General features: G+C 40.6%; 3 protein-coding genes across 6 annotated transcripts in view; all 3 read right to left on the reverse strand.

Moving 5' to 3' along the window:
* The window catches only part of rassf5 (Ras association domain family member 5), a 34,693-nt gene extending 22,535 nt beyond the window's left edge, over window positions 1–12,158 (reverse strand). Inside the window, exon 1 of one of the 2 annotated variants that reach the window (XM_058055127.1) lies at window positions 12,041–12,158. In XM_058055127.1, coding sequence (XP_057911110.1) covers window positions 12,041–12,107 — 67 coding nt within the window. In that variant the 5' untranslated portion in view covers window positions 12,108–12,158. Of the gene's footprint in view, window positions 1–10,682; window positions 11,727–12,040 lie in introns of those variants that run through there. The other variant, XM_058055126.1, reaches the window with a different exon arrangement.
* Window positions 12,159–13,282: 1,124 nt separating this feature from the next.
* Window positions 13,283–21,961, reverse strand: ikbke (inhibitor of nuclear factor kappa B kinase subunit epsilon). 2 transcript variants are annotated; one of them, XM_058055623.1, is made up of 22 exons: window positions 21,606–21,961; window positions 21,454–21,497; window positions 21,276–21,367; window positions 21,062–21,199; window positions 20,865–20,994; window positions 19,358–19,539; window positions 18,876–19,036; window positions 18,695–18,805; window positions 17,775–17,954; window positions 17,486–17,682; window positions 17,313–17,371; window positions 17,112–17,203; window positions 16,507–16,608; window positions 16,368–16,425; window positions 16,138–16,250; window positions 15,995–16,071; window positions 15,888–15,927; window positions 15,696–15,797; window positions 15,494–15,590; window positions 14,802–14,908; window positions 14,656–14,727; window positions 13,283–14,582 (listed from the first exon to the last, which is right to left on the reverse strand). In XM_058055623.1, the coding sequence occupies exons 3-22, from the start codon at window positions 21,363–21,365 to the stop codon at window positions 14,519–14,521; spliced, it is 2,172 nt and encodes a 723-aa protein (XP_057911606.1). In that variant the 5' UTR covers window positions 21,366–21,367; window positions 21,454–21,497; window positions 21,606–21,961; the 3' UTR covers window positions 13,283–14,518. The 2 variants fall into 2 exon arrangements, with proteins under 2 accessions (XP_057911606.1, XP_057911607.1); XM_058055624.1 differs by having other exon boundaries at window positions 21,454–21,961.
* Window positions 21,962–22,405: 444 nt separating this feature from the next.
* The window catches only part of srgap2 (SLIT-ROBO Rho GTPase activating protein 2), an 80,947-nt gene continuing 77,883 nt past the window's right edge, over window positions 22,406–25,469 (reverse strand). For both annotated transcript variants that reach the window (XM_058055621.1, XM_058055620.1), the window contains exon 23: window positions 22,406–24,704. In XM_058055621.1, coding sequence (XP_057911604.1) covers window positions 24,147–24,704 — 558 coding nt within the window. In that variant the 3' untranslated portion in view covers window positions 22,406–24,146. The remainder of the gene's footprint in view (window positions 24,705–25,469) is intronic.

Raw genomic sequence — 25,469 nt, forward strand, 5'->3', positions numbered from 1 at the left:
AAACGGGAGAAAGGAAGGGAGGATCTCATTTCCTGTCTCAATGCCCTTTTATTGCATTTTAGAAATAATGGATCATCCCAAAAAAAAATAGAAGACGACATTTTTTTAATGAACACAGATCTTTCCATCATTAGATGGTTGGTATTATAATGACGGTCTACAGCAGGGGTCTCAAACACGCGGCCCGCGGGCCAAATGTGGCCCGCAGGACACTAGTTTGAGGCCCCCGTGCCTTGATATGAAAGTTTAATGTTTTAATGCGCAAGTTTGATATGGATGCTGTATGGTATCATGTAGCCAGAAAAAATTATTACATTTGATTAATGTTCATGTTAAAGGTTAAATAACTGTTAATAGTTATCCTCCCTATCCGTGTGGAAGTGGTAAGTTTTTGGCTATTTAAGTTGAAAGGAAATAACTTGAAGGCTACCGTTTAGGTCGCTAGCTCTCTAGTTTGCGAGTTAGCATGTGTCTCAAGACACCTGCAGTTGCGCAATATGTTGTAAATAAAAAGAGTATAAATGTGACTATAGTCGTGTTTTGTCATGTCTACAGGGCTCTAATAATGCTTTGTTCATTTTAATATGAAAAAAATAATTTGTCTACCCACCAACTATATGTGGTTTCTTAAGTTTTTATTATTTGCCGTTTTATTATTATTATTATATTTATTTATTACTGATTGATTTTCTTTATTCTTGATTTGTTTATTTATTTTTCATCTTATTTTGTGCAGAAAAATAAAAATGAAGATATTTGAGAACAGTGGAATGTTTTATCAGAGCTTTTCTTGTAGAAAATCGGAACCAAAGCACTGAAAAAGTTTGTATATTTTTCTGTTTTTAATAAATACCTGATATATATGTATGTTGGAGATACCTCACTGCTGCCCCCATGTGGCAAACAACAGTCCAAGCAGGTTGAACAATTGCTGCAGTCATACATTATAATCTCAATCGTCAGCGTTATCGTCGGCTGACTCAATCCCAACCCTGGGAGGAGCATCATCATCATCATGACGACGTCACGTCTGACTGTTGAGTGATGTGTAAGGAAAAACACCCGGAACATTTTCCTTTCCGACACCCCCTCCACCCACCCGATGCCGCCGTCAGCAGTCACAGCTCAACACACAGCCACAATATTCCCACCATGATAAGATACAATCACAGCAGTACAGGATTGTATTACGTTTAAGAATAAATGCTTCAAGAGTGCAGGTCTCTTTGACGGTGTGTTGTGGGTTGTGGGTTCGACACTAGTATCGGGTCTTTGTGGGGTTTCTGGGGAAAGTACAGTTGTTGCGCAAACAATTCGAGAAAGGGGAAGAAAGTTGACATAAAACACAGAGAGACCAGTTCTGCTCACCTACACTTAGGTCAAGTTTTCTATTGACTCTTTATAGTGTGAGTGTTTTTATTCTTATGGAGTTTCCCATCACTATATGTACTTGTTGTTTATAATCTTTTTTAATTTCATTAACAGAACCCTCGGCCTGATTCATAACCGACCACTACCAAAGCAATTTATTTTAAAGTTACTATTAAAATGCAAATATGCAGAGGAGCGACTCTCCAACGGTAAATAGACTAAAATGACTCAAGACGTCGAGCCCTAAAGACTTAAAAGAATTAAGGCTGCTTTGTTGTGGGTCGCTATGGTACACTGACCTCAGCTGATCTTTCGCCACCATCACTCTTTCCCACATCCCACATCATTCCAGTCTGACTGCTTTTAAACCGACACCGCCTCCAGATAGAACGAGGGCCATGATATAGATGGAGAATGACAAGAGGAATGGAACTCCGCACGACGAATAAAAGTGTTTCAGAACACTCACTGGTCACAACATTAGGTATGGCGACACAATTTCAGGACACACAGAAGAAATAAATATAAAACATTGGAAAGTCCAATGATGACAACACAACTGAACAGAAAATGTAGTTTTTAAGTTAAAATTCACTAAAGGGAGGAATAAAAATCCACACCTTCATGGCCCTGTGTCTAAAAAGTGATTAAAATAAATCGAGATCTATAATTTTTGAAAAGGTTATGCCATTTCAAAAGCTTTGGGACTCCAGCAAACCACAGTGAGAGCCGTTATCCACAAATGGTGAAAACATGCAACAGTGGTGAACCTTCCCAAGAGTGGCCGGCCAACCAAAATGACCCCAAGAGTGCAGTGACGACTCATCCAAGAGGTCACAAAAGACCCCACAACAACATCCAAAAAACCTCAGTTAAGGTCAGCATTCTCATCCAAGAGGTCACAAAAGACCCCAAAACAACATCCAAAAAACCTCAGTTAAGGTCAGCATTCTCATCCAAGAGGTCACAAAAGACTCCACAACAACATCCAAAGAACTGCAGCCCTCACTTGCCTCAGTTAAGGTCAACATTCTCATCCAAGTGGTCTCAAAAGACCCCACAACAACATCCAAAAACTGCAGCCCTCACTTGCCTCAGTTAAGGTCAACATTCTCATCCAAGTGGTCACAAAAGACCCCACAACAACATCCAAAGAAATTGTAGCCCTCACTTGCATCAGTTAAGCATTCAGCATTCTCATCCAAGTGGTCACAAAAGACCCCGCAACAACATCCAAAGAACAAGAATAATCATAATAAAAACAAAGCTAGTGGTTATCATAGACTTTTCCACAGTACTGTATGAGGGGGCAGTGTGAACTCCCCGTGTTCCAGTCGCCTGCACCCACTGAGTGTATTGTCCACGTGTGAAGTGGACGGCACTCAGCGAGTCTCTGTGGAGGCTGCTAAGTGGAACATTTCAAGGCATACATATCTCTGATTTCACAACCGTCTCCTCTAATAGTTTCTTTGGAAGCCCGAAGAGTCGATATGTTTTCGTTTTGGACAAATCTCCCGTTATGTGGGATGCGGGTACGGAAATCATTGTTTTTTTTTTTTTATATATCATACAGACAGACAGTCGGCGTGGGACAGAGATAGGAGCGGAAAGATGGAGATTAGCCCAGTTCCTCAGGTCATGGAGGATGCCTGCATGGCATTAGATAGACACATGATGGAGACACCTAAAAAGGATTGTATTGTTTTTTTTTTTTCTCTGTATCTGGCTAAAGAGGGAGGGGTGAATCCGAGGCTTGGCGGCGCTGACGCAGAAGCAATGCTGTTAACACAGTCACTAATGATGTCTAAATGGGGTCTTATGAAGGAATAAAGCAGATTTGAGAAGCTTTTAGCCCGTCTGATCCCATCATCCCATCATAGCTCATTTGGAGCAGCTATCCATATTCTCCACAAGAGTTAATGCAACCCATGCCTTAATCTATCAGAAGGAATTACACCCATGCACTTACTTCCTGTTGCTTTAATAAGCACTGACCTACCCGGCATGAGCTAGCAAACGCATGTTTTATGACTTACTGCATTACTGCATCATCTTCCTCCCAGTTAAAGCCGCCATCTGTCTGCTCACAGATGCAGACTTTAGCAAACAAACACAAGAATTTATTGTGTTTGTTTGGAAAAAAGGTTTTTTTGCTGCCTGGGCTGCTGAGTGGTTCTTGCAGGGGAAGCCATGGCTTTATTCTTAGTTGTGTTCTTTTCACAGTTTAACATCAGACAGTATCAATAATGTTAAGCCATGACCATGTGAATATGGATATTTAAGAAAATGTAGGTTAAAATAAAAAATTTAATTAAAAATAAAAAAACGCTGATATGCATGCCTGGTCATTAGTTGGTAATGTTGCATTAAAATGTCTTAAATAAAAAGTAAATTTAAAAAAAAGCAACACAGACCTCTGGTCCAATACTTCATCCACACAGCCCCAGGATAAACATTGCATTGTTTGCCACTATAGGGTAAGTTTTCAATGCTCCCAAAACTCGGAAATTTCGGATAAGTGTGTGAAATAGTGACAACTAATAATTAGTAACTAATAATTATTTTGGGGCGGCACGGCGGTCGAGTGGTTAGCGCGCAGACCTCACAGCTAGGAGATCAGGGTTCAATTCCATCCTCAGCCATCTCTGTGTGGAATTTCCTCCTACATTCCAAAAACATGCTAGGTTAATTAGCGACTCCAAATTGTCCATAGGTATGAATGTGAGTGTGAATGGTTGTTTGTCTATATGTGCCCTGTGATTGGCTGGCGACCAGTCCAGGGTGTACCCTGCCTCTCGCCCGAAGACAGCTGGGATAGGCTCCAGCACCCCCTGCGACCCTCGTGAGGAAAAGCGGTAGAAAATGAATGAATGAATGAATGAATGAATAATAATTATTTTCTTAGTCGACTACTCCTTAATCAAATAATCAGATCGATCATTGATAGGCCAAATCGATGTGAAAGTTCATGTTTTGATCGGAAATGTTGATCCCTGTTTTTCCAACGTCAAAGCTGATTTGTTTTTCCTAAAGCACAAATATAATAAATAGGTCTGTTATAAAAAAAAAAAAATCAAAGAATTCATTCATTTTCTACTGCTTATCCTCACGAAGGTCGTGGGGGGTGCTGGAGCCTATCCCAGCTGTCTTCTACACCCTGGACTGGTGGCCAGCCAATCACAGGGCACATATAGACAAACAACCATTCACACTCACATTCATACCTATGGACAATTTGGAGTCGCTAATTAGCCTAGCATGTTTTTTTTTTTTGAATGTGGGAGGAAACCGGAGTACCCGGAGAAAACCCACGCATGCACGGGGAGAACATGCAAACTCCACACAGAGATATAGCCGAGGGTGGAATTGAACCCTGATCTCCTAGCTGTGAGGTCTGCGCGCTAACCACCAGACCGCCGTGCCGCCCAGATCAATCATCAATTAATTGTTAAAGACTTCAGTCAGTCATATTCGACAGAGTGTCTGATTGATGGCCGTTGATGCACATTTATCGAAATTAATGACTATTACAATACGTATCCGCTTCCTTGTCTTCTCCTAACTGCAAAATGCAAGCAATCGAATCAAGATGGTGATGTTTATCCCATCGGCCATTGTACCATAAAGTGGTACCACTCCCACCTTTTATATAAGTACACAGTACATACATTTGGAACCCAACAATAATGCATACAGTTTAACAGTAACATTGCGTGTTTTAAAAGGTTTACGTCCAGCGTTAGTTCACACAATGCTTAACGAGCTTATCCATACAAGATAAATCAGTAGTACAGCTTTAAGCGTTTCACACAGTTATCGCTTTTACAGATGTTTAAATATTCGGGGGAAGTGTCCTCCTGTAGGGCAGCGCAGCCTGCGGTGACACCGTCCTTATAATTACAGTTTGGCACGACGGTAAAACCGCATGTAGGAATCATTGATTGACCAATCGGGACGATTCTGCGTAGTCACCATGTCTAACCACTAAAGTCACCAACAGAAGTTTGGAGAATTCCCCTAAAGTAGCACCAAACCAAGAACTTTGTCTGTGACGGGATATAATTATAGGATGCAAAGGAGGCGGGAATGAGGATTAACTGGGTTTTCCTTACTGGGAGCACCATCTAAAAATATCCAGTATCTTCAGGCGGTCGCTTGTGCTTATTGATCCCATTTCTAAAGGCTTCTTGAGGATGAGGCGTGACATCACTTAGGTGATTCATGTTTGCTTTTCGGGTCTTATCAGACTTGCACAGTAGGGGCGGGGGGGCGCTCATCAACGCCAAAGATCTGCTGAAACATCTTGATTTTCTTTAGTCGTCAGTCTCCCGCTGCTAAATAAATCAATAAAACCGCAGCATTCAGTTGGCTACAATTTGTGCAAAAGCTAAGCACGATATTTGGTAACATGGGAAAAGATTGATGCTCGTACAAATATGAAATTTATTTAATTTTCAGGATAAATTTAGCTTGTTTTGTGTCAATGCACACACACACAAAAGATGGAGGACTTGGGTAGATTTGCCCGCATTCTGTTTACTCGATAATGGTGCTGATTACAGCACATTTATACTCTTTGTCCGGCCTGTTCAGTCATGGTGGGGGCACACAAAAGCAACCAGCTGCTACACAAAGTGAGCAGCATGACCAACAGCAGAGACGGGGGATGAAGTCTACAGAAACCAGTTCAGAGATCAACCCATCCAAATGTTCCGTATGAAGATATTTTGCAAACAGATTTCCTCCACATAAGCAAAAACTGTCGAGTCATCGCATTTTTTAGTACAATCGAACTGCATGACCTCATTGTACAAGTTTTAACTCATCATTTGCTGATGTTCCTCGTACCTGAGGTGGGGAGCAGGGACCCGTTGGAGGCCGATCTGCGCAGGATCCTGAGGCCGTCGCTCCAGGATCGCGACTTAGGCAGCCGCTTTAAAAGTCGTCCCAACCGCTTGGAGACCTGCCCAAAGCAGGCGCTACCGGCCGCCCCTTCCGAATCCCCCCTCACTTCCTCCAGACGCAGAGACACCTGCCCCAGAAACGCGCCGCCCACCCTGACACCGTCAACATCTCCCCCCGCCGCTGCATCCCCGTCCCTCGGTTCCTGCCCCTGCGTTATCTGTGCCATGGATGTAGCATGGTGGCACCACCGGGACGGCACCGTCCCGTAACCCTCGCTGGCCCTTCTCTGTGGCCTGCCCCTGCCCGCCTGGGGGCTGCCCCAACGCCGCCAACCCCCCCATTGTCCCACTCTGCCATCCCAACGCAGCCACTCTGCCACCGGTGCCACGCTCCGAATAAAGAGCCCCCTCTGCGCTCGCTCTGCCACCCCTCCAGCGGTACTCCTCACCCCTCAAATGCTCTCTCGCCTCCCCCGCTAGCGTTCTCACATATAGCTCGCAACTCCTCTGCGGACCACGAGGTGAGACTTCTCGCTCCGTGGTCTGGTTTCTGTGATATCAATGTTCCTGTCTCGGTCTGTACTGCAGCACCCACACTCTGCAGTGCCGAGCAGCCGGCTTAAAGAGACAGACACCCCCACATGTGATCTCCGCTTCACTGGAAATCACCTCGCTTTCTCTCGCAGCAGCAAAAGCATTCACCTTTTTGCTTGTTGCCTTACTCTACATCAATCAAACCGTATGGCACCTCAAAAATTTGCAACATATTCAAGTATACAATGACACCTCGAAAATTGTCTAAGGTCTAACAATTCATAATATAATCAAAATATTCAGGAAAATGCCTCTAAAGTCTTAATGTTGATGATTTTCCTGTGTTTCTTTACTATCAATAAAATAAACCCCCAGGTAGCATGTTCTGCAGTCCCGCTATCACCTACTAGCAAGGGCGATCTAATTATAGAATCCTCCATATTGAGCCGAACAGACTAAGGACTAAGGACTAAGGAGGCCCCACAGTCTTTTTACTTGGAACAAATCCCTTATCTCCTAACCTCATCTTGTCATTTCCAATGTTAATTAGAAGAATGGAAAGTAGTCCCAAGTACACTTTCATTCTGACAGTGTTTTCTTTGCAAGTGAAGGAATGTTTTTAAAACTGGAGCTAGGGTCTGGGCGAAGCTGGGCCGCATCAGGTTTAAAAAAAAAAAAAAAAGCATTTATTAGAAACAGAAAAATGAATAAAATTTGCTTTGGTTCCGATTTTCTACAAGAAAACCCTGATAAAACATTCCACTGTTCTCAAATATCTTACTTTTTATTTTTCTACACAAAATAAAATGAAAAATAAACAAATCAAGAATAAAGAAAATCAATCAGTAATAAATAAATATAATAATAATAATAAAACACCAAATAATAAAAACTTAATAAACCACATATAGTTGGTGGGTAGACAAATTATTTTTTTTCAGATTAAAATGAACAAAGCATTATTAGAGCCCTGTAGACATGACAAAACACGACTATAGTCACATTTATACTCTTTTTATTTACAACATATTGCGCAACTGCAGGCTCTTGAGACACATGCTAACTCGCAAACTAGAGAGCTAGCGACCTAAACGGTAGCCTCCAAGTTATTTCCTTTAAACTTAAAAAAAGCCAAAAACTTACCACTTCCACACGGATAGGGAGGATAACTATTAACAGTTATTTAACCTTTAACATGAACATGAATCAAACGTAATAATTTTTTCTGGGTACATGATACCATACAGCATCCATATCAAACTTGCGCGGGGCCGCGCTAACATTAAACTTTCATTTCAAGGCGGGGGCCTCAAAGTAGTGTCCTGCGGGACACATTTGGCCCACGGGCCGCATGTTTGAGACCCCTGCTATAAATACAATATATTATGTTCGATGTGAAGTACTTCTATAATGCCTCATATTAACTCACTAGTGTATAGACTGGTCATATATTTCATATCATTTCATATTATCTGCATACTGTAGTTGTATATAACTCTGGATAAAACGGTTGTTAATACTTGGGTTGTTTATATTGTTTATTTTTTTATATTGTGTATTTTTGTACTGCTTAACTGATTCTGTACTCTTGCTGCTGTGCAATGCAAATTGCAAATTCGTCCACTGAGGGACGAATAAAGGCATATTTGATCTTATGTAAGAGTGATGCCTGGACACCATGGCAACTCTTTGTACTAACAAGCACCATATAAAGTTATGTGTGGATCGTTTTAATAGAACAAAACAGATGGATGCCATGAGGACAATTTAGAATGTGTTTCTCTGGTGAACCTGCCATTAAGTAACTTATTGCTTTGCACTCTTTTTGGCTTTTTTTTTTGTGTAACACTCCAAAATAAAAGAGGCTCTAAAAAGGGATGCTAAGAAAAGAAGAACGTGAGAAGAATTTCAAGTAGTTTCACATTCAACAGGAACCTAACAAGTTGTTTGGAGTAAGGAACATTTTTTTGCTTTTTAAAATAATTTCTGCTGTCTTTTTTTTAAATCTACTCTATTGATACGATAAATATAAACACTGCTGTACATACATACACAGCATTAAAGATTTACAGGTGGTAAATAGCGGCAGCACAGTTCCGTCAAAGCCTTAATTAATTATAAATCTGTCATCGGACTCAGTCTGGCATCCCTGTAATCCCAGTCTCTCCATCCATCAGACATAATCCCAGCCAGGAGACGCACACAGCAGAGATTAAACTGGCTGTGATTCCCCCCCCAGTACCTACTCTCCCATCTTGTACTGTATATATATGCAGTATTCACATATACAGTAAACCTCTGATATATCGGACTCGGATATATCGGAAATTCAGATAAAAAAGAACCGATTTTTCTGTAATGTATTTCCAATAAAAATTCATTGCATATATCGGATTTTTTATAACGGATTTCGCCTATTTCGGACAAAATCTCCAGTCCCGTTCCAATGCATTTCCATTAAATTTCCCTCGCATATATCGGATGGCCGCATCGTGGCGCTCCGATTCGCCGAATCGTGACAGGCCGCTATACGACGTCATTTGCAGCGTTTGCAGCGTTGCCTGCGCGTCCAGGTACATTGGAAACATAGTCAAGGAAGTGCCTTTTTATAACGGATAAAATCCGATTTACGCATATACCGGATATAAATCCGATATATGCGTAAAACTGACATTTTCCGGTATACGCATATAATGGATTTCGCTTATATCGGACAAAACCAGTGGGAACAATTGAATCCGATATATCCGAGGTTTACTGTAGTTCACATTTCAGCAAGTAATATCATGTTATGTTATGTTACTGTCAAGACTAAAGCAGTCTTGGGCTGCATGAGTGCCGCCAATAGTAGAGAGCTGTGGTTCACTAAAGGGAATCAGGCTTGTCCACCACCAAAGAAGCTATAAACAAGTGCTTTTTCTATGGCTGTCAGTTTCAGTTTTTATAAGTACTTCTTATTTTGGCTGCTACTGCAAATCCTCTCAAATACATAGCGAAGGGGGGGTCGGGGGTGGGGGCGTGAATTGAATACAGACAGATGGAGTGAAGGGATACAACAAAACAAAAGTCCCGCGCAATGATTTTTTTTAGGGTTGCAGCAACTCGCTAGTCTTGACTCCCTGTTATTTCATGGGTGTAGTCCAAAGCCGAGCTAGTATGCGTGTGCAGTTTCTATTTCGGTTACACATACAGATACCCAGAAATGTTTCTGTGGCGGTATCCTGCACAAAACCTGACTGGGACTTTTTTTTTTTCTCTTGGGTTTAAAACTCCAGAACTTTTTTTCATTTGTTCTCAAAGAAACTCATGACCGACAGTAATCGCCGCCGCTCTCGCTTCACTGGGTGGTCTCTCGCAGATGAAATCAGACAACCCTGCATGCAGCGCTGCCCACACTCTAGCTAGGCTTTGCTCGCCTACATTCGGATCTCTGGTATCGTACTTCTTTTCAGCCGTAAACACGCACGTTGCATCGCTTGCGGGCATTATCCACCGCAGAAGTCACATGTGTACGTCCACTAAAGCCAATTAATATGTTCAAACGTTGACCCGATTGGCTTGAGTCAAGGGTGTACAGGTGGGTGTGATGACAATGTCAACGTCATGTGACCTGGTGAACTGTTTTTGAATGCAAAATTAGTCAAAATGGCAGATTACAACCATTTCCTCTTGTTTTTTTTCTTTAAACAAGGGCAGTAAATCCAACTGAGAAAGAACAAGAAGGCAAAGCTGCAAGGACAAGATAATGAGCTTTTCTGTTGGCTGTGGAGCAAAATGTCTGCTGGCAACAATACACTACTTTGTTATCCATCATAACATTAAGATACACATTTTCAATACAAAAAAAAAAACACTCAATACTGCAATACTCACTTTGACACTGGAGGGCCTGTGCAGTGATCTGGCGACTGCATGCGTCACACCAGTCCTGTGTAACGGCCTTGGCATAGAACTTGTGTCCCTCTCCCTTCTCGGATCTCAGTTTGTGTTCCGAACCCTGCGGGAAGATGGCCCAAGCCTCTCGGCGGGGAGGCTCCGTGCGGACCAGCCTCACCACACCGCTCCTGCCCTGTGTGAGCCGCTCCAGTGGAGGACCGCTACTGTCCTGTTTGGTTGGTACCGAGTTGGAGGTCTGTTGGGGAAATTCCTGCTCCGCTGCAGACGACGTGTTTGTGGATACATTCAAGGTGGGACTCCGGGGGGAAGACACGGTTTGACCATTACCACCAGCAGCCACGATGTGGTTCCGGTCAGCGGTGCAGTCCGTGATGACAAATCCGGGGTGGTAGTCTCTTCTGGCGGGAGAGCGCCAGTCGGAGCGAACGCTCTCCCGGTCCGGGCTACGTGGCGAAACTCCTCGGCAGCCCCCGGTAGGCATCCCGCTTTTCATAACCGTGTCTCCCTCCGGTCCTGCGGGCAAACGACACGTCCTGGCTTGCTCTTGAGTGGCCACAGAACTGCAATCACCGGCGCATTTCCTAAACATCATTTTCTCCCACGAAGACTTCCTCGGGAGCGTGATTTTCTTCCTGGCGCCGGCCGGTTTAAAGACCCGCAGCAGCGGCTCCGAGTCCGGGTGCTGGCCCACCACACTCGCGGAAGCCATCGCGTCCCCTCCTGCGAGATGTCGCGTGTTGTTGTTGGTGCTTTGATGTGTGTCAGTTGTGTTGTGTTCCGTGCCCTGAATGTCAACTCGGCTCACGGCTGACACCAGCAGCGTGTCGCCGTGACGTCACTCACGGGCGCGCTCCCTTGAAAGACGAGCACGCGCCTCCGGTCTTCAAAGGACTTGACTTTGTAACGACTACTTATTGTTGACAAAGATAAACGGACGCCTTCTGTTTGTTGAGGTACTCTTGCATCAGTACAACAGTTGAAAGGCAGTATAATAAATACTAGTGATAAATAGTTTGTTATTACGTTTAGTTTGTTATTATTTTGTTTCTTTTTTCTCTCCATATTCTACACAATAACATTACTTTTTAAAATGTTTGCAAATAATTAAAACTGTTATTTTTAAAAATATTTCCTTAGAACTCGTTTTAATAAAAAGGTGATTCATATCATGATTTGTGGTTGCCGATACGGAAAGTCATATATTTTGAAATTAATTTCTGTGAGAGCCATTTAATGTTTTTTCAACTTTCATATACGTTTTTAAGCAATACCAACACTCATTCCTTCCATACAATAACGTTATATTTAAGCTAACCAATAATAACATTTCTTACCATTAATACGACTTCTGGTGCTGCATGGTTTTGCATCGTAGTCCAAGTTTCTCTTTGTTTTTACCATCTTCTTTGTCAAAAGGGTTTGCACTGCAGAATTAGAGAGCTGACTACTGGATCAAAGGAGGGAAGTTTACTTCTTGACCTCTCAATGACCCGGGTGGGCTATTGCATTGGCCAGTAATAATCAAGTTTAGGTTTTGACCCAGAAAACGGAAATCGGAAGGGCAGACGGCATTGGCTCTGTATTAAAATATATTATTTTTAGTAGCTAGTTTTATTTTTACAATGATTATATATGTTTTAAGGCTGTAAAACACGACACCAGCACTGATATACACATTTCATTAACATTTTCTCACATTTCTGTCTCGTTTAAACACTCAAAATTCAACAAAAAGTTTTATTAATTTAGGTTGGACGCAAGAAATTATTAAGTTACTCGCATTTATTTCTGCCTCTTCACCCTGCCGTCGTTCAGCTGTAGCGTTTTAGTGTCCTTGTTGAAACATATTGGTTGGATTCAGAACGTTTTGTTAACATTGTGGGTTTTGTCAAAAAGAAAACGAGTTCAGAGTCACTTGAAAAAATCCGACAAAAGGAAACACAGCAGTGCTGCACTAAAGAGATTCGCAATGGTCAGAACGCAGAACACAATGATTGGTTTCTTCCTGAGCCAATAAGGATGCAGAGCACAATGCGCAGGTTCTCCCTTAACCAATTAATGTTTAGTCGGCTATTAGCTCTCCTGTCAGTTGATTCCTAATATGCTTGTACAGGCACATAAACATACTGAGAAAAGGTGTCTCCAATTCTCTCATAGATTATGCAACACCATCTACTGGTAGCAGTAGTAAATACAATCACATAACACACAACAGGGGACCGATACATGGCTCTAATAAACCACAAGGACGCAGAACAATATGCCTTCCTACACTAAAAAAACGTGCAACATTTTTACTTTAAATGAATTTGTAAACAAAAATGTAAATGTAGAATTTCAAGTAAAGTATACACTGTATCTGTGCAGTGGGAAAATTACCTTGTAGAGTCTGCTTACTAGCTAACATTTTATTTCAGGTGTTAAATTTCCTAAATCAACCACAGAGCTCAGTCGTTCTGAACCAGGATTTCAGTATAATAATTAATAATACAATCATTATTTTTTTCTTATATTAATTACTTTAAAGTTTACACATGCTGTTTATATGACAATACAGTCTCAAAAAATTGGATGTGAAGAGATCTGATGTTGCGAGGTGAAAGATAATAAAAAGATCAGTACGACTCACCGTCACATTTTCCTCTTTAAAACCACAGACGACCTTACCGAGACGTTTCAACACGTCAGAGGCATTCCTGGAAACTTGAGGGAACGTTTAATGTATATTTACTTCCACTTTTCTCATGATAATACACAATTGTCTACCAAATTGAGGGAAATATGGTAAAAAGTGTCAAACAAAAAGTCAAATGACCAATATTAATTCAGCACAGAGTATTTTTTTTTTTTTTACGTGGTAATTTCCCCACCTTTTTGAGGCGGGTATTTTAATTCTATGGTTGAACTGTTAGTCATATGCAGATAACTGAATAAACGCCTATGACTACATGAAAAGGGCAATCGTATTATAAATGTACAGCAACTAGATAGAGAGGGGATGTTGATTGATTTAATCACATACCTGGAGTAGACAATGGAATTAAAACACAGCGACTGATAAGCTGAAACACTTACAAAAAGGGAGAATGGTAGCAGGAAGACTTTGGCCTCTTCTACACACAGACGCAGAGATGACCCCTCATCATTCGTGGCGCCCGGGCTACTAGTGAGCAGATACAGACGGTTAGCAGTTAGCCTTGTGAGAGGACTATTTTGGGTTTTAAACAGAATAAACAAAGTGGGTGCGTGAACACTGACGACCAACGCCAGCAGTTTTCTCCACGAGTCAAAAAAGAAATACCCCTGGATGTGCAGCAAAGAGAGCCTTTGTCCGGACAGTAAATGCTTATTGAGGCAATGTTAATATAAATAAAAAGGTGAAAATGGAGTGCAAGTCACAGACAGTCGCTCACTGCATTGCAACCATTCAATACGGTTATATGGCATATATTTTAAACAATATACTTATAGGCAACTTCTGTGTAAAGCTAAAGTAGCTCACTCGCTCCACTATGCCCATCTAGTGGCTGAAATGTGAATTACACATCTCATGACAATGATTCATTAAAAAAAAATGGTCTCAAAAATATTTTCAAAAAATTTGTAGCAATTATTGACCAGCAAAATGTGTTATCATGACAAGCCCTCACACATAAAAAAACATGAGTGGCTCTACCCCCAACTGTCTTATCTCTTAATTGGTTCCATTTTGCTTATTTCAGCTCCTTCTTTCAGCAGGTAGTCCTTGGTAGCATCACAGCGGTCAACCAGCATCTGTTCCTGAGGCAATTAAAACTACCGGTAGGCGCCGGTCACAGCGTAGCAGGCCGGGCCAAGCTAGAGTCGACAGCTGATGAGGAGTTCACTGCCCCTAGACTACAGAAAAAAAAAACATATTGTAAAATATGCTGGGGTTGATTTTGTGGTGTTATATGAGTATTTCACAGACCTCTCAATAATGGTGTTGTTACATTGCAGTTCCCGGACAAGAATTTCCATTTCGTCCTTAAGGTGGTACATCCTGGAATAACAAAGGATACGCTGACAGGCCAACTGTCGGTGCACACACATATACACAGACACACAAACACAAACCTGGACACCATTTCATCCTTGTCCCTGGGTGGTACCTCCTGCTGCTGGTCCTGCTGCTGCTGTCCTATTCTGCTGGTCTGCAGTGTGACCAAGATTCTGTCCAGCGTCTTGAGGTGGATGGAAGATACGCTACACTGAAACATCACTTATACAAACAACACCACCACAACCAGCATACAGTAAAGTCACACAACAGCTATGGATCTCTGATTGTTACACTTAAGTGGAAATGGTTTATGCTCACTTAAAATTATGCCTTTATTCTCATAAGATTAATACCTTTTTCTGAAAAAAAAAAAAAAAAAAGTATGGCCGAGTGGTTAGCATGTTGGCCACACAGTCAGGAGATTGTGGAGACCAGGGTTCGATTCTCCGCTTGGGTATTCTAAAAACATGCTAGGTTAATTGGCGACACCAAATTGTCCATAGGTATGAATGTGAGTGTGAATGGTTGTTTGTCTATATGTGCCCTGTAATTGGCGACCACGCATCTCGCATGAAGTCAGCTGTGATAGGCTCCAGCATACCCCCGCGACGCTAGTGAGGATAAGAGGTATAGAAAATGGACGCATGGAAGGAAAAGTCCTTAAGAGTGTGTGGCCTTAACCACATATATTATGATGATATTATAATCAGATATAATGATAAATATCTTAGTGGTTCATTTTACATCTATACAGTTTCAATCTCACTTTGTTCTGCTGCTGCTCAGTGATCTCCAGGTCTGCCAACAAGCCCGTGGAGAAGGAACCAAAGTCCTGAAGATGTGTCTGCATTTCTAGTAAAACACTGAAAATAAATGATGAAAATAATTTAACTGAATATATTCATTCAAATATTTTTTTTTATTCTGTTATAGTTATATACGGTTTTGGGGTCCGAGCGTGCGCTAACCTGCTCCATGTCCTGGTGGTGACCAAGAGCTCCTTGTATCTTTGCACACAGTCATCCCTGAAGAGAGATTTCACTTGCTTGATGTACGAGCACAAGTGGATTCTGGGATGGATGAAGGATAAGAAGATTATAGGATAACATTCTTAGTTTAGGCGAGTAGGGCAGCAGGTATATACTACGTGTGGCGCATACTTCTCAAACTTATGTATTTGTTCGTCGTTATATGGTAACTCTGTGAAGAAAATGAGAGGTCAGGTGCTGCAAACATTGAAACAGATCTGCAAGAGATGTATACATACTCCCTGGGTGTTTGTCTTTATGGTATAGTTGATGAATCGACATAATCTTCTGGAGGAGCATCCGCATTCTCTGACACCTGAAGGAGACAGAAATAGTTAAAAAAAAACAGTGAAGCGGCGCCTTGCCGACTTTCCAAAAGTACCTGTTCTCACTGGCCTGTGCTTCTGCTAGCTTAGCCTGCTCTATCTGTAAGCGCTCCAGGCGGTTTTGAAAATCCTGGATGCCTGCAGCATACATGGGCAGGTGCTCATTGACCTGCAGGGACGGCAGTACCAAATTGTGTAGTGTTTAGTAGTATAATTTGTTCCTTTACACGTTTTAAACCGATATAAGATATACAGAATGATCCGGAAGCTTGCTGGTGTTGCTTACCTGCTGCAATCTGTCATTCTTACCAGCTGCATCCATGTTTTCAATAGTCCGATGACCTCTTAAGACATTACAAAAATGTTAACTTTAATAAGGGTAAGGACAAATATACATTTTTGTAGTATTTATTTTCTGGACTCACAAGGTGATTATCCTGTGTTGCATACTGAGGCAGGACTTGAGTCTTATGCTGATCTTTGCAATACTCTGCATGGCTCCTCCACACTCTGTGAACAATCTCATCCTGAAAAAAAAAAAGAGTAGTTATTGTAGTTTTGAAACTAGAAAAAGATATCTACCATTAATACAAAAAAACACAAACTGCACAGTAGACCTGGCATCTGTAAAGCTGAAGGTTAGCCTGTGCTGTTACGTCAATAAACACCCCAAGCCCTTATATTAAACACAGTTTAGATAACTACACCAATATACGTGGCATTAGATACAACTGCAAAATCTAATACAGTATGACCTACACTCATTCTCCTGATTAAGACCAGAAATTGCATTAATTTTAATTTTGCATTGTTGGACCTTAAGGGTGTTCTGTGTATAACTTCAAAATGAAAAAAAAAATCTTAAGCAATTTATTGGCAACAACCATTAAAACACTGCCTTTAAAAGCCAAAATCTTGGCAGTCCTTTCATTATTTAGCAAACTACTTCCTGGTTCATGGATGGTTGATGGTGTTGATACCCTTTTTTATCAGCCAAAAATGACAATAACAACATAAGAGTGATCCTCACATGTAACAGTAATATCCTTCCAGCAGAAGCTCTCTGTGTGAGTGCAGCAGCTGTGCTATCCTGAGATACTGGTGGACGACTCCAACTATTACCTGTCATGGCAATCAAATGGGGGCAGGTAGTGACGAATGAACAGCTGAGCAAGAATGCATTGATTTTTAAACAGTGGTGCAACAATGAAATCAATGATGGCAGCGGCACCTTGGAGAAGTTGTAGTCTGCCTTCACATCAAACCTGGAAGGGATGATTGGAGTCTCTGCTACAAAAAACGGAGCAGAGTTGTTAGTAGTTAGGCGATATATACAGTACAGTGAAATCACTGTCGTTTTCTAAGATGCTGCATACGCCAGATATTAGAAAACATGTCTCTTACGTTCTCTGAAGGGCAGGCTGCTGTTTGTTTCTGGCCTGTGACTGACCAGGATGAGAGGCCGGTCACGTGTCGTGTTCGGGAGGTTGACCACTTTCATGCCGCCCTCAAGTGGAAGCTCATGACCCAAGTAGAGCAGCTGTTGGTACGGGACATCGATTCCAGTCTGCGATGCCACCTCCTCAAAGAACACAGTCACCCTGGGCATATTGATACGCAACATATCGCTGTTGGTCATGTGATACAAATAATACTAAACAGTTCTACGATACTACGCCATCTATAGCCTCACGTGTTGTAATGGTGTATGTAGACACAGTGCGCCATGGCCTGCTGGAGAGCAAAGAGGTGCACTGGTTGCCGCTGTAGTATGTCAGTCGTGGCTGTGAAGAACTGGTCAAAGCCCCAACATCTCTCCTGATCTGCCTCAAGTATACCAGCAAGTACAGGAACAAGATGCATCCTGAGGCCCCTAGGGGGACAGGCGAAGACACGCAGACAACCACAATGTATCCCACAAAACATCATGCAAATAATAATGATGCAGTAGTAGTAGTGCATGACTAGTCATGTTGGGGGCAATTCAATTTCTCCCTTAAGGGAAGCAGATTGTTTCACAGTTTGAACTTTTACAATTTTTTTAGGGGTATATATGAAGCAAAATATATGTATACAAATCAATTACTACTGGAGTACTGGAATCTGACATGACAAAGTAGGAATAGGCCATCCTTAATAATAAGTAGGGGTGTCACGAGAGACACATGAAATTGGGTCTATGAGACAAAATTATAATATTTTGGTAATTTTACTTTTAAGTACTATGAAAAATTTTTACTTTTTTTACACTCTTTGCACTATATTAAATACATATATATATATATATTATACATTATTATTTTTTACATATTTATTATTAAAATAATATATATTATACTAAAATTATTCAGTTGTTGTGTGATGAATTAAGTTATTATCGTTCCAGGCTTAGTGCCCGCAATCATTTTTTTGTTAATTATCTTGCTATATCTTTTGACACTGCGAGTAATAAGTCTAACAAAATTGAAGAAAGATTTACCATTTGTGTTTGTTAACACACAAAATGTAACTTGTATGTACGGTAAAGAATTTTAGTACTGTGATACTCAATTGTAGATGCTCTAAACACTTATGATGTATACACACACTGTACAAACCCAGGAAGTTACATACTCTGACAGTTGGCAGCTGTGAGGTAGATGTGAACTCCACTCTATTGGTCCGTTCTCAACTTGCTGTATTCCAGAAATGGCTCCCGTCGGTTTCTCTGTGGTGATTTTGTACCTGCACAAGAATGTACACTCGTCAGGCAAAACGAGCAAAAACTGCAAGTGCAAGAAAGTGTTCTGATTACATGGTTTGCTTGTCCCTGCGGGGCCCGCCGTACGGCACAAAGGGAAGACTCCCCGTGGCAGCGTGGTAAAATGTTACACCCACGCTCCACAGGTCCACGTTCACTCCATAGGACTTCTGGTGAGGCTTACGGAGCACCGCACGCTCATACATGTCTGGGTGCTATAAACAAATGCAAGCTTTAAGTATTATTTGTGTGTAAGGATTGTTCATTAATCAAATGTAAGTACACTATAATCAAATGTAAGTACACTATAAAAGTACACAATATGGCTGCAACCAAAAAATGTGTCTCAATTACAAATACATATAAGTTATGGGAAATTAGTTAATATGGACCTTGAATATTCTGTGCATTTATTATTTCAGCCGCCAGAGGGCGCCATAATAAAGGCTTAATGATGGTTAAAACTGGTTATGTCTTCAGATCACCAAGTTACATTCAGATCACCAACATATTGATCCTTTTAACTGATAGCTTACCAGATATTCTTCGGTTCCGTAGATGGACACAAACTTTTCGTCATCGTCCAACTCTCGTGCCGCTCCAAAGTCAGTCAGCTTATAGACAGACCTGCTGTCCTCTCCTGTCTGACGCATAATGTTGCCAGGTTTAATATCGCGGTGTACGACGCCATTCTCTCGTAGGTGGTTCATTCCCTGCACTGGATAGAATGGAAGAATATCATTAAATAGAGTCAACACAACCCTTATAACAGTTATAATAATAAAAATACAATGGAACCTCAAAATCTTGCAAAACTTTACCTCAGTGAGCCTCATAATGCCACATGTTTTAAACCAGGGGTCTCAAACACGTGGCCCACGGGCCAAATGTGGCCCGCAGGACACTAGTTTGAGGCCCCCGTCTTGATATGAAAGTTTAATGTCAGTGCGGCCCGCGCAAGTTTGATATGGATGCTGTATGGTATCATGTACCCAGAAAAAATTATTACGTTTGATTAATGTTCATGTTAAAGGTTAAATAACTGTTAATAGTTATCCTCCCTATCCGTGTGGAAGTGGTAAGTTTTTTGGCTATTTAAGTTTGAAGGCTACCGTTTAGGTTGCTAGCTCTCTAGTTTGCGAGTAAGCATGTGTCTCAAGACCCTGCAGTTGCACAATATGTTGTAAATAAAAAGAGTATAAATGTGACTATAGTCGTGTTTTGTCATGTCTACAGGGCTCTAATAATGCTTTGTTAATTTTAATCTGAAAAAAATAATTTGTCTACCCACCAACTATGTGGTTTCTTAAGTTTTTATTATTTGGTGTTTTATTATTATTATTATTAGATGTATTTATTACTGATTGATTTTCTTTATTCTTGATTTGTTTATTTATTTTTCATCTTATTTTGTGTAGAAAAATAAAAATGAAGATATTTGAGAACAGTGGAATGTTTTATCAGAGCTTTTCTTGTAGAAAATCGGAACAAAAGCAAAGTTTATTCATTTTTCAGTTTTTAATAAATGCGTTTTTTTTTTTTTTTTGAAAACCTGATGCGGCCCAGTCTCACCCAGACCCTAGCTCCAGTGGCCCCCAAGTAAATTGAGTTTGAGACCCCTGTTTTAAACTTATAACTGTTATTTTTTTGGTGAAGAGTACCGATGTTGACACAGAGGAAAAACATGATAACGCTAGAACCAGAAATCTAACTAATGGTGACAAAAAAAGTGGTAGACTTCCTTGTCACAGCTTCCGAGTAAATACCTTCCCTCCTTCAAAAAACTCAAAACCCACCTCTTTAAATCTGTTTTTAATGTCTAACTTTTTATACCCGACTACTGTGCCCCGCCCCGCTTTTACTCATGTTTTAACTGTGTATAAACGAATGAATGTTGTATTTTAACGTATCTATTACTCTGTTTACTTGCCTTTATTCTACTCATTTTTTCTGTAAAGTGTCTTTGAGTATTTTGAAAGCGCTATACAAATAAAATGTATGATTATTATTATTAAATATGGCTAATAATAATTGAATTCCTACCAACGCATTGCAACACATTGAGAAACTCGGTCTCGGGAAGTCCGAAGGCATTTTCCGGCTCCTCAAGCAAACTGAGCAAACTTCCTCCAGAGCAATATTCCATCACGAGCACCTTCTGTTTGGAGGGCAGCTACCAAAGATAAAAGGTCATAGGTCATACATATTGCTTTTTTTTCGTGCGTGAATGGTGTCTTTACCTCCTCCACGGCATAAAGCCTGACAATGTTCCTGTGGTTGAGCTTCCTGAGCAGGTCAAACTCCCTCATCTGGACCTCCTGAGTGCGGCTGTAGCTCGCCATGTTGAACACCTTGACGGCTACTAACTCTCCCGTCCTCTGATCATTTATGATACATTTATAAGCATTTTGTCAAAACTGATACGAAAATACATTTATAGTGATTAATTGTCACCTTATTTCGAGCCTTGTAAACGTAGGCAGTTGCCCCTTGACCCAGGACATCCTGTAAGGACCACAGGTAGCTGGGGGTGCTGGCTGTCATGCCTGACACAAAATGGACACAACGACATTAGTTTCCTGTTGTCAAACAGAAATTATTATTATAAATTTATATTTACATAACATCCTACCTTTCCGGAGTTTCAGCAACGGTACTCAGATTTTACTGTGATGTCTGTAGTGTACGATAAAAAAAAAATTAGCATTTATTTAAATGTCTACACAAATAAAAATGGCGGCGTCCGTGTAAATGAAAAACTGCCAGTCGCCGGAGAAAACACACCTGAGTAGGAACGTCTTAAGAATCTTAACAAAGAAGGGAGAAAGCGAAAGGACGACTTGTTGTTGACGCTCTACTTTGTCCAAAACTCGTTCCAAGAAGGCAGCCTTAACCTGACACACGGAGGAAGTGCTCTGCTGCGGTTGACATTTTCATTGCGGAAACGGAACAAAAATGTGAAAACGTTTCAAAAAGTTTCAAACCGGGACACTTCGTCCATACGTTGTGTTCGTCTTCTGAGCCATTTCGCCTCTCCTTGTGTGAATTTTATGTAATAATGTACAGTTTAAGCTATTTTGTGTCGTCTCCAACTTCGCTCCATATTGATCACGTGACATGATTTTTTTCCCCTCTTCTCAAAAAAACTTTATTAATCACTTCCTTAAGGGCTCAAAACAATAGTAATAGTCCGTAAATTAAAATTAATTAAAAATTAAATTAAATGGGTTTAATACTATTGCGTCGTCACGAATACATATTTCTCAGATTAATAAAAAAAATAAAAAATGGCGGCTCGTCAGACAAGCAATTCTGCTTCAAGGTGGCTTCTGGGAGTTGTAGTCTACCTAAACAATTAAGGTTCACGACGGAGCCGCTTTCTCGGCAAACAAATATAACAATTACACACAACAGTACTGTGTACTTAGCTTACTCATACATTTATATAGTATTTATATAGTATTCTACGTTTGCTTGACTGTGACTTTAATGCCTTATTTATGTTGTGATAATTTTTAGTGAGCTACAACATATCCCAGCTATGAATTATGTTCATAACAATCTAAATGATGACTGCTCAATGGTACATTATAGCAAGCAATGTTTATTTAATAAAAAAAAAAGACTCTACGACAAGAACTACACATGGAAGTATATAAGGCCTATGTGATTAAACCACTGTTGATATTACTGTACAATATTGTACCAAAAAAAAAAGAGTGTACCTCTGTAATGTACAACATTGTATATACAAAGTACATCCGAACACAGGATTCTCCAGTAAAACAAAGACGACTATAAATAGATTTGACATTACAGTCTGTTTTTTTTTTGTCTTTTAGTTCAACTGTTTCAATGGTTCACAAATGCATATTTGACAAATCTTGATAAAATCACCCGCACGCACGGTTAGTCCACACGCAGAGCCAACTTGTTCAAGTGCAAGATATTTGATTCGAGACAAACGCGGCAACCGCTCTAATCATCCACAGTCACAGTCCCCTCCAGTTGTCATGATGAGGTAAGAGCAACAAAAATAGATGCAATCATTATACAGATATTTAAAAAAAAACACATGTACAAGTGTGATTCACTTGGTAGAGAGAGTGGGAGATTCGGTGTTGATTCCAAAGAAATGAACACTTATGAATTAGTTGAGATACTTGCAAAAGCGTATATTTAATATTTAATAGGTTCTTCTTTGGCCACTCCTCTAAAGGTGTCATGGTTGTGTGCGACCTATGTTGTGCACCATTTTTTTTTTTTTTTTGCCTGTTGCAATGGTGCATCCATCCATTCATTCATCCATCCATTTATCCAAGCATGCTCCCATGCATACGATCATAAACCATCACAGTTCCACATCTGACCAGAAAACAGTAACAGTGAAAAAAAAAAAAAAAAAAAAAAAGCAGAATAAAAGTTTGCTTAATAAGTCATCGAATGAGGTGGTTGGTTGTGCTTCTGGCTAAACACAAAAAAAAAAAAAAAAAAATTAAAAAAAAAACTTCCTCTGCTCCAGGCTTCCAGTTACCATCATTATTAATAAACATACATAAACACCATTAGAATCATGATTTTTTTTTTACTGCAAGTTGTGAAGTGTAATTATATGAGCAAGCTGTCTTTTTTTTTTTTTTTGTTTTCTTTTAATAGCAACCCTCCTGTCGGTATTGCATATCAATGACTGCTGTCAGCTGCTGTCTAATGGCCACAGCATGCAACCTGAAAGGTGTTTAGCTGCCACAAAACACCACACACACACATAATAACGTGTGTGTATACAGTTCAATATCACATGTACAAAAAAAAAACAAAAAAAAAAAACAAATGCTGGCTTTCAGTGGTCCCCTACACATAGAAGAAAAGCTGCAGGAGAAAAGCAGCATATAATGCCTCAAACTTACCAGCTTTTATTATTATTATTGCTATATTTAGAATTAATCTTGATTCAAGAGTTTAGTGAACCGAGAACAAACAGTAATAAACACAAATGAATAGATAAAGCTCTCACTCTTGCTCGTATTTGGCCCCGTTTTTTTTTTTTTTCTTTTCTTACTTTCACTCCCGAGTTCCACGTGTGAAGCAGCAAGTGTGTTTCATATGACCAAATTTCACAGTCTCTTCTTAGGAATCAAACAGAGCTTATTCCTCGCGTAAATCTCCACGTGAAGTCAAACAAAACGAGCTATTGTGTCCAATCTCGTCCCCGAACCCTCGCCAGCGGTGAGTGCTACAGTGAGTAGTGAGTGAGAGTATGAAGAACAAGCTAAGTGCTAGAAGAGCTGAGATCAGATTCAAGCAGGAAGTAAAAAAAAAAACGTGCTAAGCCGGGCAGGATTTGTCATTAGACTGGGGGGGAGGCGGCGGAGGAGGGGTGTGCGGGAGGGAGTGTGTGTGCCCCACGGGCGGAGGAGGAGGTGTCGGGGGCACGGTGGATGTCGGGGACCCCATCGCCGGACTGCCAGTGCCGCCGCCGCCGCTCTTTGGGAACACTACCGGCTTGGGCCTCGTTGCCGGTGGACGCAGCTCTCTGAACGAGGGAACGGACGAGGAGAGCGAAGAAGAGGACAGCGAAGGCGACGTGGCCGAAGGAAGGGGGCTCCTCGGTTGACCCTTGGCGGCTCTGAAGGAGGAGGGCACGTCGCTAGCCGAGGAGGCGCTGCGCTGGAGCGGGTGGCCGTGCGAGGAGCCCCCCTCGCTGTCGCGTAACAGGCGGGAGTGGAGTGGGCTGGAGGGTTCCGAGGCTCCGCCTCCTCCACCGCTCACACCTTTCAGCTGCTCCAGCGTGTCGAGGACCACGTCGGGGGTGTGTTTGGAGGTGCTCTGTCGTTCCAGCTCCCTGAGCTCGCTCAGGGCGGAGCTCATGGCCGCCTCAATGTCCTGAAACCAAAAGTTAATACGACTTTAACTGTGAAGAAGTTGGACAGGAAGTTAGCATCTTGGGCTTTTAGCTTTTAGCTAACTGTATTTTGAATTACAATGAAGGAAAAAAAATAAATCTTGTCCTGTAGTGACTTTTTATAACAAACAAAACACCCAATAATGATATGATTTATTTTTCTAATTTCTTTACAATTAAATTAATTTTTCCCCATGAAAATTTCAGACAAAACACCTAATAATTATGATTTTTTTTTAATTGCTTTACAATTAAATTAATTTTTCCCCATGAAAATTTCAGACAAAACACCAAATAATTATAATTTATTTTTCTAATTTCTTTATAATTAAATTAAATTTTCCCCATGAAAATTTCAGACAAAACACCTAATAATTATAATTTATTTTTTGAATTTCTTTACAATTAAATTAATTTTTCCACATCAAAATTTCAGCTAATAATTATAATTTATTTTTCTAATTTCTTTACAATTAAATTAATTTTTCCCCATGAAAATTTCAGACAAAACACCTAATAATTATGACTTATTTTGCTAATTTATTTACAATTAAATTCATTTTTTCCCTGTGAAAATTCTAAAAAAAAAAAACACCCAATAGATATATATTTTTGGCAAATTTGTTTACAATTATGACGCAAAACAAATCCATTGTACACAAAGCACTTTCACCTTTTTTTTTTTACACATTTTCTTCAATGACAGTATGATTTGACGAAATGTATTTTTCCACTCTCCCAGCCCG

The sequence above is a fragment of the Doryrhamphus excisus genome, chromosome 18, assembly GCF_030265055.1.
Source record: "Doryrhamphus excisus isolate RoL2022-K1 chromosome 18, RoL_Dexc_1.0, whole genome shotgun sequence".
In the NCBI taxonomy this organism is placed as follows: domain Eukaryota; kingdom Metazoa; phylum Chordata; class Actinopteri; order Syngnathiformes; family Syngnathidae; genus Doryrhamphus; species Doryrhamphus excisus.

Coding starts and splice junctions, on each gene's coding strand:
- ikbke (XM_058055623.1), bottom strand. CDS start 21,365: ATGACAGCCAGCACCCCCAGCTACCTGTGGTCCTTACAGGATGTCCTG. Junction 18,806..18,875: donor CGCAGGGACAAGCAAACCAT/GTAATCAGAACA, acceptor ATTCTTGTGCAG/GTACAAAATCACCACAGAGA. Junction 16,251..16,367: donor AGAATGACAGATTGCAGCAG/GTAAGCAACACC, acceptor CCGTCCCTGCAG/GTCAATGAGCACCTGCCCAT.